Source organism: Streptopelia decaocto, assembly GCF_964273445.1.
Source record: "Streptopelia decaocto genome assembly, chromosome: 3".
NCBI classification, from domain to species: Eukaryota; Metazoa; Chordata; class Aves; order Columbiformes; family Columbidae; genus Streptopelia; species Streptopelia decaocto.
The window spans coordinates 55,765,753-55,784,030 of NC_138656.1; the positions used below are offsets into that span (position 1 = coordinate 55,765,753).

General features: G+C 35.5%; 1 protein-coding gene across 9 annotated transcripts in view; it reads left to right on the plus strand.

Annotated features, from left to right (window-relative positions):
• SCAF8 (SR-related CTD associated factor 8) overlaps positions 1 to 18,278 on the plus strand; it is a 120,937-nt gene that overhangs the window by 30,583 nt on the left and 72,076 nt on the right. For 7 of the 9 annotated variants that reach the window (XR_014183792.1, XR_014183793.1, XM_082049738.1 and 4 more), the window contains 12 exons: positions 1,581 to 1,757; positions 5,800 to 5,879; positions 6,295 to 6,412; positions 8,946 to 9,077; positions 9,233 to 9,345; positions 9,832 to 10,025; positions 12,522 to 12,622; positions 13,759 to 13,872; positions 14,535 to 14,691; positions 15,696 to 15,826; positions 17,134 to 17,278; positions 17,806 to 17,886. Coding sequence is in view for 7 of the 9 variants with exons in the window: in XM_082049738.1 (XP_081905864.1) it covers positions 1,581 to 1,757; positions 5,800 to 5,879; positions 6,295 to 6,412; positions 8,946 to 9,077; positions 9,233 to 9,345; positions 9,832 to 10,025; positions 12,522 to 12,622; positions 13,759 to 13,872; positions 14,535 to 14,691; positions 15,696 to 15,826; positions 17,134 to 17,278; positions 17,806 to 17,886 (1,543 nt within the window). In the remaining 2 variants the exon portion in view is untranslated. Of the gene's footprint in view, positions 1 to 1,580; positions 1,758 to 5,306; positions 5,498 to 5,799; positions 5,880 to 6,294; positions 6,413 to 8,945; positions 9,078 to 9,232; positions 9,346 to 9,831; positions 10,026 to 12,521; positions 12,623 to 13,758; positions 13,873 to 14,534; positions 14,692 to 15,695; positions 15,827 to 17,133; positions 17,279 to 17,805; positions 17,887 to 18,278 lie in introns of those variants that run through there. The other 2 variants (XM_082049741.1, XM_082049742.1) reach the window with 2 other exon arrangements.

Genomic DNA, 18,278 nt, shown 5'->3' on the forward strand with positions numbered 1-18,278 from the left:
TCTTGGAAAAGGATCATACATTTTTGATGCATTTTGGAAAAGATCAACTTAACCAGCTTATGCAGAGTTTCTAGTGAGCCCTAATAAGAAGGGAGGGCTTGAACCCTGTAAGAGAGTTCAGTGGTGAGCCCTATGAGAAGGTGGAATATGAACATAAAGGTAATCAGGGACTTTAACTCAGTATATTTTGAACTACCTGGATTTGCTCAACCTTTTTTCCAGAAATACCCAAAGGTAAGTTTCAAGGGTTTACCTCTCATGGAAGGTCAAAGGACTGCTTCCTCTAATTCCATGGTACTTTAGGAGGGCTTCTTTCCATAAGGATAGTATTTTTTTCCTTTTTTGTTAAGGTAAATCTGTACAATTTTATGGGAACATCTTTATTCAACAGATTAGGAGATCTGCAGGTGAAAAAGTCTTTCACTTGCTTCACTGGGACAGCTCCTTTTAAAAAATTAGATGCAAATAGGAATTTGGAGTGAGGAAATCAGGATACACCGGCTGATTGGATTGTACATTTATTCTAAAAAAACCTGTGGAAGATATTCTATTTTTCTTTATTTTCCTCCTCTAAATTTGAAGGAAGGTACTCTCAGGGTATCTCAATATATTCTGAAGTGTCTTAGGTCCATTCACTACACTTCTGAAAGTTCCTTGCCTGATAATATTTAGTAGTCATTCCAGTATAATCCTAGACGTCTCCTGTGTTGCGAGGGGAGTTGTTTAAACGAATCACCCACCCCCAAAAACTATTTTTAAATGTTATTTGAAACACCCAACACTATTTTTAAATAGTATTTTTAAACTTTTTTATTTTTGGCATTACCCATACTTTGTTTTTACTGTACATCTGTTGCCCCAGAGATGCTGCTACTGGTTCAACATTTCATCTAGGCAATTTTTATTCTAAATTAGTGCCTTACAGAGCCCAGTCTGTGCCATTGCAGGAAGTCAAACTATATTCCCAGATCCTGGTTAATTTTCTTTTTATATTTTGTTAACATAGCAAGGGAATTGCATTCTATAAGCATAAGTCTGAGTTTCAGCACAAGATTTTCCTTGTGACTAATCCAGAGACAGTAGTGCAAGCTCTTCATGTAGACACGTTCCATCAGCTTAAAGTGGAGCTTGCAACAGTGCGGTTATTTTCTCTACACAAAAGTTGTAACAGCATACAGATTTTCCTAATGTAGGTGGGCCCTTAGGAAGCTGGAGTAGGCTAACAGATTTTTTTCAGGTCAAAAGGAGTCAAACTGGAGAAACAGAGAAGGGGGAACCCTAGAAAGCAGGAAATCCTGAGTGGTGCCTAGTCATCATGCAACCTGTCAGAGCAAGTTAGGAGGAAGAAGCATCTGCATGTCTTATCAGCCACAGAAAACAAATTAGCCAGTAAGTGGGAATAAAATTTGCCATAAATGAAAACAAATCAAGACAAATTAATAGCCGTAGGTTAGATGATACTGCTTTCCTGAGGATTTTTTTCCTAATTGGAAGGGAAAAAGACTAGTTCAGTTATTGCCTTTTTTTTTTTTTTTTTTTTTAAATCTTGTTTAATGCATTTATTATCTTTTCACTTTTAGCTTCAGCAGTTGATACAGACACTGCAGATCCAGCAGCAGAAACCTCAGCCATCACTACTTCAAGCCCTGGATGCTGGTCTTGTAGTTCAGTTACAGGCCCTCACAGCACAACTTACAGCTGCAGCTGCTGCTGCTAACACACTTAATCCACTGGAACAGAGTGTCTCCTTTAATAAGGTAGAAGTAGAATAAGACATTTGAAGAAGTATTTATTGTTGAAAATATGTAAATGAAAGGGTCTTTTGGATTTTATGGTTTGACTTCAGAGATTTTTAAAATATATGAATATACTGTGAAATGCTCTATCTTGAAAGTTTAAAAAAATGTATAGAGAGAATAGTATAAATGAAAATATTAGTTTCATAGGAGTTTAGGACTAAGTGGCATTTCATAGAATATCTTGAGTTTGAAGGGACCCATAAGGGTCATTGAGTATGAGAATGGTTTTGATTTAGCAAAGGTAAACAATTGTTTTATGATTTTTTTCACCCTTTGTAACACAGCAGTGAGGATTGAGCAATTGAGTAAAATCTGATTTGACTTGTAATTGTCTTATAAAGACCAAGAAAACTTCTAATCTTAGTTACAAAGTGATACTAAGTGAAGAAATAAGTTTATGACTAGTTAAACTAGTTATGTGACACTTGTTAAAAATGTTAAAATGTAAAAAAAACAAACAAACAAACAAAAAAACCAATCATGTCAGTAAAGAAACTTTGTGTGTGTTGCAATGTATGTGCCTATCTTAATAAAGAATACAGAATGCAGGAATTTAAGATGATTAATATAGTTGAATGCCAGGTTGCAATAACTATAGTGGTGATTACAGCAGTAGTAGTAGTAGTAGTAGTTTAATATCAGTAGATTAAAAAAACAAAAAACTACTCAAAGATTTGAAAATAAATAATACATCATGTCCTATTACCTTTGGAAGAACAGCCCGTGAGTAGATAATCTCTGTAGGATTGTCCTGGAGTGAATAAATAATAAGGAAGTCAGAGAAGCAAAAAACCTTTTCTGTCCTAACCCAGATAATCTCATTTTCAGGCAATTAGCTTGGCAAGTACTGATTTTAAAGTTTTAGGACAATTTATGTTACATTTCTAGAATTTGCTCAGCTAAACTCAAATATCTGAAAGAATAAAGAGTTGTCATTCCTAATGAAAGTAATGCAGCTTTAAATATAAGTCAGGAAAAAAATGGCATGTACTCACGCTGTGTCACGGCTGTAACCATCAGCTCGAGGAGAGTATAATCACAGGGAATGAATGCATCAGTTAATGGGGACTGCCTTAATATTTAGATACAATGCTGTGCTCTTAATTACTTTTTGTATTGTGGTTTATTCCACACACTTCAGTTTCAGCATTTATATGGATAGGTGTACTCATAGGTGTGGCTGTCTTGAATGTTGGGTAACTTAACTGGAGCAAATTGAAGGAATTGGCATTCTGATGAGATGTTTATATACCTTGAGTTCAGTCTGATGCTCTTTGTTTAGTTTATGCCAGTAGTAGCATGCAGGAGTTATCTTGTCATAAACAGTGTCAGCAGAGTGAATAGTTGGTTGTGATTTCTAGGACTTTGAAGGTAAGTGGTATGGAAGGAATTATTGTGACAGTGTGACAAATTGCAAGGTTTCAGTAGGTATGTAGTGTTGATTTGTTCTTGTAAGCTGTGGTGGAGTTGTGTTTATAGTATGCGATCTCTACCTCAGTTAAGCATTATGCAAGTAGAGTTAGATTATAATATGTCTCGGATTCCTTATTCAGTGTTATGTAGCATCTCTACAAATGAACTGATTGATAATGTATGTCTTGCTAGTCCATTGAGCCTTTTATTCAAAGGTTATTTAGGCTTCTTCATAGAAATCACATGTCGTTTTAGAATTTTCTCTTTTAAAAAAATTATTTAATATATAACATCAGTGCTACGATACCTATTCTGTCCTTTTTCAGAGGTTTGAAGATTTCTGAATCTAGGTATTATAGAAGAGTAGATATATGTATTAATGGGCAATCTTAGTTTTGCAATGGGATAATTTTCCATTTTGTAATGGTTTCTCGGCACCAATATAATCTACCACTTAAATCCCATTTGTCAATAGCTGAAGACCATGAGTCATAATGATATAATTCTATTTACTAGATTCTTCCATTTCATGATATGATTAATTTATAATTTTTTACTAGACATGGCAACCTTAATAAGCAAAGCATTAAGAAGGCAATATTTACTTTTATAGGAAGTATCTAGATCAGTGTTCTAGTTTGAATCAGGAGCGTGCTTTTTGAGGTGAAACTTGTGATTGCTTACATGTACCACAGATCATTTTACATTGCAGAGCAATCTTGAATGCATAAAGTAGATTAATCTGGATCAAGCTAAAGCCAGAGATAAGGGCTGCAGCTGCTCATGAGCACTCAGTTGACAGGGCCAGAGTGGAGCTGCTTCAAAGTAACTAGTAACAAAGTCCAAAGAAAATAAAAACTATCAACCAGACTTTTTAAGAGGAAAAGTTTTGGGAATGCTTTGCTTCCTGACAACAAATCTAGATCTGTGTTAGTGATCTTCAGGATGCTCTGAAGTTCTAGAGTTTTTGTATGCATTTTGGAGATCTTGCACTAGTTTTATATTTGACAAAACTGACTCCGTTGCAGGTGACAATACTGTTGGAGATAAAAGTATCAAAACCCAAGGCATCAGAACAGTATGATGAACAGTAATACTAGACTGTTAACAGCCTGTATTTGAGTAGCACACATGAAGTTCCTTAATCTCTGAGGTTATAGTCTTTATAAGGAAAGAGGTTGTGAACAGATGTACTTGTAACAGCAGAGTATGAGCCAGCAGAGCGCCCTGGCAGCAAAGAGGGCCAGCAACATTCTGGACTGGGTGACCAGGACTATAGCCACGCGATTGATAGAAATGATCATCCCATGTAGATATCCCATCCACTCCAGACAGCATTTAGAGTATCACATCCAATTTTCCTGCCCCTACCCCCTTTACAGGAAAGACATGGACAAACTGGAGTGAGTTCAGTGGAGGGCTAGCAAAGTGATCAGGGCTGGAGCGCTCGCCCTCTGAGGGACTGGAGGTGATTCAGCCTGGGGCAGAGGCAGCTTTTTGGAAGACCAAACAGCAGCCTCCTAGCACCAACGGAAAGGTCAGCAAAAAGATCAAGTTGGGCTCTTACAGCATGGCACAACCACAGGATTATAGACAACAGACAGAAATTGAAACAAAAGGTTTCAGAATGGGTACAAGGAAAACCTTTTTGCCCATGAGCACAGTCAAGCACTGGAATAATAAGTTGCTTGGAAAAATTGTGCAGTCTCAGTTTTTGGAAACGAAGATGTTTCTAAGACTTAACTGGATGAAGCCCTGAGTAACCTGATCAGAGTTTGATACCACTGCTCTATCAATGAATAATTACTGAAAAAACCAATCTCTGTGACACGACGTTTGTTGCATTTCTTCTATGCTTGTTCGTTAGTTTTGTCTTTGGGAAAGTAAAATGCTACTGAAATGCTTTTGGGCTGTTTCAAGATTAATAAAAACCTTTTTTGGTTCTGCAGAACTACAGTGTAGACACCTTTACAGATAAAACAGGAAGTTTATCCAAGTTTGTCTTTTTCCCTGTCAGACACCTTTCTTTTTACCCCTCTGGAGGATTATTACTCTTACATGATAACTGCTTGCTTTGATTTTTTGCAGACTATGTGAGAAGTTGTTTTCAACGAGCAGTATATTTGAAGGAATTCAGGTTGTCTAAATGACATGTGTGTGAAAACACAGTAATTCTTTGCGAAGTAATCAAGCTGTAGGTCTTCTCTTGATATGAGCAGAGCAGTTTGCTGATTGCCAAAGGATTGAATAATTGGCCTCTTCGTAGTAATTTCTTCTAATAAAAGGTACCATTACATAAAATTAATCTTTATTTAAGCCTTCCTCCAAACTAGCTGTTGTTTACTATGAAAAGAACATATGGTTGTACTTGTAACAGCAGCCAGAGCTCAAGAAACCATGGACAAAATTTGGTGTTTGATGTGTTCAAGAGTTTGGTAGCAATAGCAGTATGACATTTAATTTTCTATTCAGGTTATTTGCCTTTTTTTTTAAGTTGAGGAATAAGACCATTTTTCATTTGAAAAGTAAATATACATGAAGGACCATATAAGGAGTACTCAGTAATGCTTAGTTTGCTTTCTTCTAGAAGCTGATGGACAGATTTGACTTTGGGGAAGAATCTGAACAAAATGAAGAGCCAAAAAAGGAAACTCCTACTTCCCAACTGTAAGATAAAGCTATGTTTCTAATGGAAAGTGCTAAAATTTGTCTCATAATAGTTTAACGTTAGGATTAAATAATAAGGAAAATGATGTTTTATTCTGAACCTAAGTATACTAAAATACTAGGAAGATAAAACCCAGCTTATTAAATTAATGAAACATACATGTTTTTAAAATATTTGATGTGCCAGAATTTGTGTTGACTTCATCTTAAAGTTAGGTCATTCTTTGCTCTGTTAGTTATATTCATAGCATTAATGTGATTGTGATGATAACAGAAGGTGGAACTGGCTACTTTGTGGTAATTATGTTACATTTTTAGTTAAACTTGAAATTCAATTGTGAAGACCTGTTTACCAGCTATTTAAGCCAAGAGAAAAACTGTTGTGTTTTTTAAAATTTAAATGCTTTAATTTTAGGCCTTTAGTACCGGAATCTGTGAACAACTCACTTTTCCACCAACTAGCTGAACAGCTACAGCAACAAAATTTAGAACATCTCCGACAACAGCTTCTGGAGCAACAGCAGCCTCAAAAGGTAAGGACTCCATCTTGTGGCTGTTGTGATTACTATGTTCTCCACTGATAGGAAAATCCATACTCCAGGACAAAAAATTGTCTTGTTACTGACACTTCTGTTATAATGGATGTCTTTGTCACTATCTGATCACCTAACGGCAGCTTGCAGAGTATCTGGCATATGCAGGAGAAAGTTCTTAAAGCAGAAAAAAGAAAAATACAACCAGATATGTGAGATGGCCATGTTGCTTCTCTTAGGAAGCTTCCCTTTAGCTGAGCCACACACTGGCTGTGCTTTGGTTGTTCAGCTCTTTATATGGGGAAAAAAAAGCTTTTTCTCTGCTGTCAGAAAGAAGATGGTGAGCACTGAAGGGATTATGCTCCTGTGAAGGGAGAGCAGGGTGCAAGTTGCTAATGCAGAATGATCAAGAGGACAGGATAGACATTGTGGATAATTTTGTATTTCCTCTACCAAGCTTTAAGTCTTGGCTAATAACTGTCTCATTCTGTTGAAGAATCAGAGTTAAGAATAGAGTAATATATTTCCCAATAAATTATTAATTCAGAACTGATGTTTGAGACAGCCCAAGATTCCTCCTTCGCTATGTGAATTGGGTTCTGTCTATTCTACGTTGAAGTAAATTGGTTTATTTCTGCTGAGGTTTGTCCTCAGTATTTCTCTGCTCTTTTCTCCTGCTCAATCCCAGTTCCTGATCCCATTAGGAAAAAAAAAAAAAAGCTTATTCTGTTTTGATACTGACCAGATACTAAGTGGACTTTCTGTGAAGTATTTGGATCTAGTTTCACAGTAAAATAGAAATCTTAAAATGAAAATGGCCACAAACTTAGACGTCTGTTGATGATTTTAGTTTCACTTGTGCAAAGGTGCAGTTATTCAGCTTTAAATCAAGAACATCATGTGAGTTTTGAATTTGTGACTTTGAGGTTTTATTTTTTTAGAAAAATAGTAATTTAATTTTTACTAGATTTTTTCTTATTGTACTGCTTTGTTTTATTGTGTTCCATTTTCTTTTCTCATTGAAGTGCAGTAACTGTGAAAGCTTGTACAGCGTACCTACAGACTAAATATTTTTAATGTTGGTGGTTATCTAGCAATTTCTGGCTTTAAACACTAAAAATGTTGTAAAGGAATATAACTTTGAAGAGTATGTCTGCTTTAGAAACTTTTGAAGTGACATATCTAAAAGTAACTATCAAATTTGAAAAGAAAAATGCTGAATTGCCTACCTTACTGTAAAATAAACAGAATTAAAGCTTGATTTCATCTATGAAATTAAGTTATAATACATTTATGAGTAGAATGTTCATATGATTCACCCCTTATTATTTGAGATTCAGTTCCAAGTCCAGAAGTTGTTTCTCTTTGGGTCCACTCAGCTTCTTGTCAGTATGGAGAGGAAGTTTTAATTTCACCTTGATCATAACTGAAAGATAGAGAGTTCTGCTGGAACTGCTCTGTAATGGCTGCAGCATGTTAGGAGAAATATTTTCTTTAATTCCATGTTTAAGCATCAGTGAGACAGATGAAGGGAAAGAGAAGGAAAGATAAAACACTAACCAAAATTATTAAGTATCTTATAAGGAGCAGAGGGAGAGGACGAGAGCATAGAAGACAGAGACAGAAGGAGCAACAAGAAACATAGGAATTAATATCAAGAAACAGATTGAAGAATTAATATAAGTAAAATGAGACAAAACAGACAGCATTAGAAGGCAAATATATTAATTAAACTATAGTACATTTTTATTTTTCTGCAAACTGTCACTATAAGCTGTTTTAAAAAAAACTTGCTACTACATGTCATTGTGCTAACTTTCTACTATTTTCCTGGCAGATAGAATACCTAGCATTTGCTTAATTTAAATGAAAATGTAGTGAGAATCACTGAAATGTTTGCTTGCAATATTGGATACTTTTCAAAATTGTCCTGAAACCATTTCTGAGTATTTTCATTGCATTTCCTGTACCTCTTGCATTTCTTTCATATCTTGCAGATATTTATTGCAAATCTGTACTTTCAGGCAAGCGTACAGACCCATTATAGTTTTTTCTCTAGCATCTCAACAACATATTAAATAGTTTACATTTGTACATTTTGGTGCGTGTGCATGGGTGACCAATAGGTATCTTTCAGTGTCACTGCACTTCTGGCTGCCATCACTATGGTTTGTCCTGTGAGATTTTGTTTTCCAGCCAGCCAAATTAAGCAACATATAACATACTTTGATTTTTTTTTTTTTATTCAGTAAATAAATAGTATTTTTTTTGAAATGTCAGTTGACAGAAGAGCCCACAACACTGGTTTCCAGTTTGATGCACCAGGAATATTAATTATTTCAAAGTTTTTTGTTTAAGGATGATACAAAAAAGGAATGGAATGGAGTGACATCCAGCTTTCACATTAGTTAGAAGTGGGAAGACAAGTTCAGCCTGATAAATAGTTTTTCAAAGATATTCGAACAATTGTTTCATGTTGTATTACATTTTGACAGAGTGAGCATTTTGAATTATGAGGCTTTTTGTTATTTAGGCAAGCCCCGAGGAGAATCAAGAAGGAAATTTTGGTTCAGAGCACTCTGCATCACCATCACAAGGGAGTAGTCAACAGCAGTTTTTAGAAGTGGAAACAAATGTAGATGATTCAATGGACATTCAACAGCAGGTGAAACTATTTTAAATTTTATTACAGAAGTTGGAAGGAAAACACATACTAAGATTATTTCAAAATGAGTAATATGGATGTATGCTTTCATAAAGTCATATATATTGTGGGTACATTATTAAATGTTATTGAACATCTGTTATGTCTGACCTCAGGACATGGATATAGATGAAGGACAGGATGTTGCTGAAGAGGAGATTTTTGAACAAGAAGAAAAGAAATCAGCTGTTCGTTCAAGATCAAGAACTCATTCAAGATCTCGTTCAAGGTTTCATAATTAACTTATATTAAGTAAATGAAAGTTTTCTGGATCGAAGTTGCAATTTGTGATTATCATTCTCAATTCTGCATTTTTCAAAATTTTAATGAGCAGTTTTTGGCAATGAAAAGTATTCATTTCATACTTGTGTATGAGATGAAGAATTCCTGTATGACAGTTCATTTTTCATATCTATGGTTTACTTAAATTTTTTTTTTAAGACCTGTTCAGGTAACAAAAACAACTAACACTAACCAACTGGACAGGTTTTTTTAATGCCAGAAAAATAGATGGAACATTTTGAATGTGTTTTGTTTTAAGCTCAAGGTCTATGTTCTGTTTCTCATACTAATGGCATTAAGTTTATCTCCTGAAGCAGTTTGAGTGAATATAATGGAGATGTCTGTATCATGCTTGAAGTTTGTAATTAAAAGATAACTAAATGAAAATTTTATTTTTTTTTAAATCAGTATACTGAAATTAAGTATTTTGTAGGTCACCAAGAAAACGAAGGTCTAGATCACGGTCTGGTTCTCGTAAGCGTAAACACAGAAAACGTTCACGCTCAAGATCAAGAGAAAGAAAGAGAAAGTCATCTCGGTCATATTCCAGTGAAAGAAGGGCTAGGGAAAGGGAAAAGGAACGTCAGAAAAAGGGATTGCCTCCTATCCGGTCAAAAACACTAAGTGGTAAGTGGCAGCTGCTTGCTGTTTTAATAATGTAGTATTAAGGGGAAAAAGGCTTTGATTTTTGTTGAAAGAACAAGATGTAGCTTGAGTACTGTTACAAAATACAGTAACCATATTCTTTTGTCTAAGTTTCATTTCTGGTGTTTCTTACAACTTAGGTACATGGTTTAATCTTAGAGGGAAGCAAGTATCATACTGTTAATACTGATTATTTTACTCATACTGTTGCACCAATGATTTTACTTCTGAACAGAGAGTAGCAAGGGTTGTCCCTAAGTTACAATCTGCTTTCTCTTTAATGCTGTCTTCTGTGGGGCTTGTGGAGATAATCAGCGCGTGATCTGAAAATTGCTACACTGATAAGACATTTAAGTATGTGGTACACACTTTGGACTCTGCTGAAGATACTAGAGGCCAGTTTTGGTAAAACTTCAGTGCTTTTAAAATAGCTTTTCACAGGAACATAGAGGCAGATGGAAATGAGAATCAGGTAACTTGCTGTCATAAAACAGACCATAATGGTCATATCTTAAAGTATCCAAAAATCAACTCTGTTTTCTGCTTCTGCAGAGTGCTGTTGTTTCTACAGAGAATTTACGTACTAAAAAGGAGGAAGGACATAGAGAAGGAGAATTTTTCCAGAGTTGCATAAATTAAAGGGAATGTATTTTGAGATGAGTGCCACAAGCAGTAAAGTTTGGTGTAGTTGTCTGCTATTCTGTCAGTACATCCTAGTGCTGCTTTTAGCAGAACTCTGGATTCTTGGGATGCGTAATTGTACTTAATTTGGTTTTGTAATGAACTTGTGTTCCTGAATTTAGCTTTGTTTAGATAGTCTGTACACAGTTTCTGATGTAGTTTTTTGTGTATTTTGTGTCTTAAAATGACATCGTTTATCTAACAAGATAAACAATTCAGAATTCATTTTTGCAAATGAAGGAGTGTTCTGTTCTCTTCAAATAAATATTTTACATCATTCCAAGATGGCTTTAAACTAAGGACTGTACTACAGTTTAGGTGTGAATTTTTTTTCTTCTCTGATTTTTCACATGAAAAGGGGCAAGTCAGTTGTATGGCATAGACTTCCACCAGTTATCCACAGAGCAGGGAGCTATAATTAGAGTGGATGGGAGCTGGGAGGCAGGGATGTTAAGCGACCTGGTGAACAGCAATAGCAATTGAGGTCCTGCGAACTGACCCAGCTCATGGAAAGGAGACACTAAGAAGTCTAAGTGAAGTGTGGAAACTTGGGGGGGTATAAATAAAAAGGGAGTTTATCTGAAAGCATTTTACTTCATGGAATTTATTCAGTGACAGCCACTGTTCTAAATTTCTGAGGTCTGAAGAGTTGTTTCATAGGCCTTAAGACCATGAGAAACAACAGGGCCATCTACAAGCATGTGAGAAACACCTTTTGTCTAAGAGAAATCTGAAGGCTGGTCATTCTCAGTACTGCTGAGTACTGCTCTCAATTGAAAATGTCAGTTGACAGAAGAGCACACAACACTGGTTTCCAGTTTGATGCACCAGGATTGGTACAGGAAGGATGTGTGATGTATCAAGATGATGATGAAGAAAGAATATTTCCTTGGTTCAGGCCCAAGAGATCGAGGTTGTCTGGTTTTGTTCTGCCTTAGATCCTTTAAGATCATGGGTGGATTACTCAGGGTAGTAAGATATTTGAGGAAAACCACCAATACTGACCAAATCTCTTGCTGGTTTAGATCACCGGTTGTTAAGTGGAAATACCTGCTTTGAGTTTGTCAAGAGTTGTACACATAGATTGGGTCATATTTGAGAGACTAAAGAATGGGAACCATGGACGTGTGGGAGAAGGAAGTTATAGCTCACATGTCAGAGTGTTTATATTTGGCAAGGGGGGAGGGGGCAGGTGTTTGGGAGACAGATTGCAGGGATCTGGGCTGGTGGTGGAGTTGACAAGTCAGAAGTATCATGGACATCTCATGCTCAGTGGTGGGCCTCAGCCAAGTTTGTCTTTCTGGGATGTTCCCTAAGGTAAAGTATAGTTTCCATTTCTTCCAGTTGGAAATGCAGTGCATGATACTGTAGTTAGTTCCTTCTGTAATACACTTCTAGCCAGTTAGAATTTAGTCTTACTTCATTAAAACTGTCTTTAAATCCCAGAGGCATGTTTTTTATGGATTATGGAATAGAAATGTTTTTTTTTTCCTAAGTAATTTCTACTGCAGATTACCTCAGCTCATAATCTACAGAATTTTATTTTTTCATTTCTTTTAGAACAACTATTTTGTTTAAAAGAAAATGAAACAAAGTATGAACGCTTTTACTGAACATCTGTTTGGTAACTTTTAACCCTTTAGCATTTTTGTTAATGTACTTAATCTCTGTGTAGTAAGTAATAGATTTACTATTCTTGCTTTTATATCAGTCGCTTCTGTGTAATTACAAAGCATTTTATATCCATGCCATAGAGTAGTTTATAAGCTAACATTCTAATATTTTGTCTCTTGACAGTTTGCAGTACTACTCTTTGGGTAGGTCAAGTAGACAAGAAGGCTACACAGCAAGATTTAACTAACTTGTTTGAAGAATTTGGACAAATAGAGTCAATTAATGTAAGTAAGCATGTTGTCATGCATTTTCAGAGATTACAGACTAGCCTCTGAATTCCTTTTAGCAGCTTAAGCTTGTATTCAGGAGACTGGTTTTTATCTCTTTTTAAAAACTGGCTATCATATTTGCTTGTTGGTTTCCATGTACTGTCTTTTGAAGCATTCAAGACAGCACACTTTGCAGTAAAATAGCTTTTTTCAAGTACTAACACTTCAGACTTTTTTTTAAACCAGGGTCTTAACAAATAAAAATATGTCTTTTCTCTTTTTGTGATGTGGCACAGGGCGGCTATAGTTTTCCTTAGACTAGTGAATAGTTTTTGTGGCTTTACAGAATCTTTTAAAAAGCTTCACAAGTCAAAGAAATCCCCCACAGACAGACATTTAAGCCTCATTTTGATTTGCAGGGATTAGCAATTAAAGTTCAAAGGAAAATAATGTAATAGCCATAATGTCTTAGTGCGTGTTACCTTTTGGAGGCAAACCATGTTGTAAATAGTTCATCCTACACATTCAACGAAGTTTTCAGTACCTAGGATAACATTGCTGTATACCTTAAACATATTTTTATAAGAACTGTATTAAAATCTGTCATCTTAAACATTTTTGTTCGTTATGTTGCTGTGTTTAAGCAGTTGCCATACATGATTTGCAAACTTTCAAAGACTACATGCCGCATCATACTTTTCTTTCCTAAATAAAACATTAAAGCTAGTGGAAACAGCACTTCAGGAATGAAGACTCTACTCTTAAAAATGCTTTGAATCACTAGTTTGTGCCTCTGTGAAAGGTTGTTGCTGAGCTCGCAGTGAATTTGGAGCTTAAAAAGAAGAACCGACCTCTGCTTTTCCGAAGTTGTCATAGTATCGCACAGCTCCCAGTTCTTGCCTGCTCCATGTTGTTCAAATCTTTCATGTCATTTTTCATGCTTGCTGCTGCTTCTTGAAAGTGTTATAACTGAAGTATCCTGCCAGTATAACTCTTAGGTTTTGCTGATGCTCAAAATTGTTAATATTGCTGATTAAGGTAACGATTGTTTTAAGTGTAAGCCTTTCCCTTTTTAGTATTCACCTCGTATTGTTACACAATCTGAAGTACGGGTTTTCCTACTTCTTACGACTGCTGCTTTTTTTCCATAGATGATTCCCCCAAGAGGTTGTGCTTATGTCTGTATGGTACATAGACAAGATGCGTATCGTGCTCTTCAGAAACTTAGTTCTGGGTCCTATAAAATTGGATCTAAAATTATTAAGGTAAGTTGATTTTCATCTAAAGATGCTGTCCATTTCAAATACAGTTCACTTTTAGTATGATTTGTCATTTAGCAGCAGTTCATTTAAATATACAATATAGAATAGAAGAATGAAGCAATAAGGTGTAAATTGTTTTCTTTCTATGTAAAATGCAGCTTTTAACAGGCAATACGAGAGATAGTACAATGAAATTTTGACTTGATACTCAGGAAATACTTGGAGAATGTTTTATGTATGTGCTATGAATATAAGACTGTAAACAGTCAGAGTCCTTTACCTGACCATTTGGATCACTTAATATTAAATTTGATAGTATTCTTACAGAGTTAAGTGTATGATTAAATGCTGTGTTTTTTTTCTACTTTCCTTCATGCTTTAGGATGAGTCCTTGAAATACTGTATTTTTCATTTCCCCATATATAGGTTAGAATTAATATAGAACAAATTTAACCTTTTTGATGTAATTAATCTTCCACATACCTGTTGCAGAGACCAAGTGAACTTCCTACAGGTTCATTTAAAATTAGAAACTTGCTAAAACTTGCATGAATAGACACTGAAGATTGATCTGCAGTGACAGAAACATGAAGGAAATTATCTGAAATACTCTATTCACACGTTACATGATTTAACTGGTTTATCTGGTTGGGTTTTATTTTCAGATTGCCTGGGCTTTGAATAAAGGTGTGAAAACAGAATACAAGCAGTTCTGGGATGTAGATCTGGGAGTTTCATATATTCCTTGGGAGAAAGTAAAATTGGATGATTTAGAGGGCTTTGCTGAAGGTGGCATGATTGACCAGGAAACAGTAAATGCAGGTACAGACATTAACAATGATTCTGATAGTTAGAAAATGTATTTATATTGCTAATTGCAAATCCTCAAGAAATTTATTGCTTAGGTAATACATACTCCTTTTCAATTTACATAAATTTTACTGGCTATTTGCTTACAATATAAATGGCACTCTAATAATGAAATCTAGATTGTCTTTGTAGACAAGTAGCTAGTTGATTGTCATGACAATGAGCAATGAATGACGAAGGGGATTTAATTTAAGGAAGTTAATAAAGATTAGCATTTTTTAAAACAGTTATGAATTTGCTGTGCACTTGTTTCCAAGAATGGAAAATACTATTTTGTGTAGAAATTATGATCGGCTTGTGATTGTGAAAGGTGTTATATTCAGGTGTAAGACTTAAGTTGGAGTTGGAACTTGTTCAAATCTACACCGCTTAGCTGAATCTTAAAGTATTTGCTCCATGAAGTCGAAGAGACACAAAAGCAAGTGTTGTTAGACCTTAACTATGAAAGCCCGTTAACTGACAGATTTGTTGGGTTTGTAAAAGATTCATGACCGCTGTGTCTTCTTGAAACGGATCTGGCATCAAATGACTGGACTGTACTGAAGTAAGCAGTACATTAAGACTGTTTTATAATAGCAACAATATTTTTTCAGGTCAAAATGCAGTCTTGCTTTGAGTAAAAGTTGAATATAAGTGATAGAAAAATTTAAACATGGAACATTACTGAAATACATTCACTGTTTTATACTTGAAATACAAAACTTTTTGAGGAAGTGGTGGAAGGAAGAAATGGGGGTGAGGTTTCTCTCTCACTGTAGAGTAGCTGGCTGATAACTCAGATATGTTGACAACAGCAGTTTTTAGAATACTGGAGCATACTCATTATTACAAATTATTAACAGAATGATTGGTGGAAAAAGCTTGCCAAGTTTTGAAAAGTCAGTTGGTATACAGACATAATTAGAGCATTGCAGGTAATTTTCTTTTTATATTAAAAATATACCTTTTTTTTAAAGAGTGGGAAACAGCCAGAAGCTCAGAAGCAGCTAAAGAAAATGTTCAAACGACGCAGAGTCCTGCAGCTGATAAGAATACAGTGGTTACAACGCAGGCAGAAGCTTATACACAACCAGTCACTATGCTGCAGGTTTGTATTGGTCTGAGTTAGCAAAAGCCCCACAGAACTGGAGGGCAGACTTTTTATTCAATACAGATAAACTTTTAATGTTGAGTCAAAGTACTTAAAACTACTTAAGTTCTGCCTCCATGTGGGCTTACCTCTCAAGTATTGTAGAGTAGACTCAGTTGCCAGGGTTGAGAAAAATCTTTAGTTTCATGCACAACATATATCCCAAACTTGTGTGACATCTCAAATGAAGGCTTAAATGTTGCAGACAGAGCAATTGCAAAAAAAACAAAAAAAAGGCACATTAGTTTAAGAATGATTTAAATGAGCTTGCAGAAAGTATTTTGCTTATAGAGCAAAGCATCTACCTGTTTGCTTTTCCTCTTAGCAGCTTTGAATATAAGTTTAATTATTTTCTCCATAACTTTTGGCAGGTTTTCATAGGGACGGTCACATCTTTAAAAGACCTGGTTATTCAAGTATTGAACTGTTGCACTCTATATGCAGTAATTTATGAGAGTCTTTGATTCTCTGCTGTGTGTTCTTGTTTTTCTTCTGCTAAAACAGAATTTTTGTGACATCCAATCAGTAACAAGGTATTGGGGAGTGCTGGAAGAATACAGTGTCATGTTTCCTGAGTATACTACACTACATATGTTTATGAAGTATAAATACAAAAGACTTTTCTTATGAAATTGTAAAATCTTATTTCAGCTGTCTCCTAGTGTGTACTGTGATCAGTATATATTTAAATATACATAGATATTGCTTTTATTCTGCTGCTAATTACTTGTAATTATGCTACATTGTGTCAAAACGGGTAGCTCAAACAGAAGTTTGAGAAACATTAAGTAAATTTCAAAATTTCATTAGGACTGTTAGCCTTATAGTTACATACACTAAACAAAACTTTTCAGTACTGTTCTAAAATATGTATTTTTATCTAATGAGAACAGAATCACTGTTTTTAAGTGCTCTCAAATTGCCACTCCATCTACATTTTCCTTCCTTTTCTCTCTCTCCCTTTCTACATTGACCTCTCTCCCATAGGTCCATTTTTATTCTTGAGTAAGTAGTGTTTAACAGTGTACTTTCTGTTCTTTTTAGAATAAAGATAGCATAGGATTATTCCAGTTTCCTTGTTTACCTGTAGTGTAGGTACCATTTCAGAATGCAATCTAATTCTTCAGGGTGTCCAGAATGTGTACAAAACCTTTAGTACGTTTAGTGCTTACATTATTTGCAGTCGAATCATTTTATCCCTCTTTTAATGTCATTGAATATGGTTAAGTATTAAAGATGCTTGTTTTTCCTTTCCATGAAAAAAGATTCCAGTAGCTCCAGTTGTGCCTGCTGTTAGCTTGGTTCCACCTGCATTTCCTGTCACAATGTCTGTCCCTCCTCCTGGTTATAGCGCAATTCCTCCTCCACCCTTCTTGCGAGCAAGTTTCAACCCTTCACAGCCACCTCCAGGTGAGTTAGTAAAAATGAAGTTGAGTATGTAATGAGTATGCTCAGTTTGTATGCTTCTGTGTACATCATGTTTTGAATAGTTTTCCATCAGATACTGGTTACTGTTTGAGCCAGTTGACCTTTGAATCGTGAATTTTGATCTGAAATTTTGTTATCTAACTTAACATTATTTCACTGGTGTGTGTTGTCAAGAATAGGAATTACAGCAGAATTTCTTTAAGACTTTGATAAAAATGAAGATTTTTAAAAATCCTTAAGATGAATCTCCTTTCTTTGGAAAATTTTGAAACCCTCTTCTTCCTCAGCTATTGTTGACAGATATCACTTTAAGATGTACATGTAGATAATATAAAGATGGGGTTGTCTTTGAAAGCAATAACCACCATTGCTTCTTCCCATACATTTGTTGTTTGCTAGTCTTCAGTGATGCAGTTTTTCAGGATGAATAATGCAGGCAAGCTTTTACTGCAAAACTTTTATTTTTTTTTCCCTTACAATAATTTTTCTTTTTTTTTTTTTCCACATAGGTTTTATGCCTCCCCCAGTTCCACCTGTGGTCCCCCCACCTGTTGTCCCCCCACCTGTTGTCCCACCAGTTGTTCCAACACGTAAGTTTGATTCTTCTAATAGTAGTTTGTTACGAAAAGCTTAATTGTTTGATATACTACTTGTTATTTAATCAAAAGCAAATTAATCCTGTATAATGGAAACTGGCAACACAGAAGCTATTGTTTAGCTGGTTTAAACAGGTATTGAGAGTCATGGAATCACAGCATGTCCTGAGTTGGAAGGGACCCACAAGGATCATCGAGTCCAGCTCCTGTCCCTGCATATGACAACCCCACAGTTCACACCATGTGTCTGAGGGTGCTGTCCAGTCTCTTCTTGAACACTGTCAGGCTTGGGGCCGTGACACCTCCCTGGGGAGCCTGTTCCAGTGCTCCACCACCCTCTGGGTGATGAACCTTTTCCTAATGTCCAACCTAAACCCCCCCAGCAC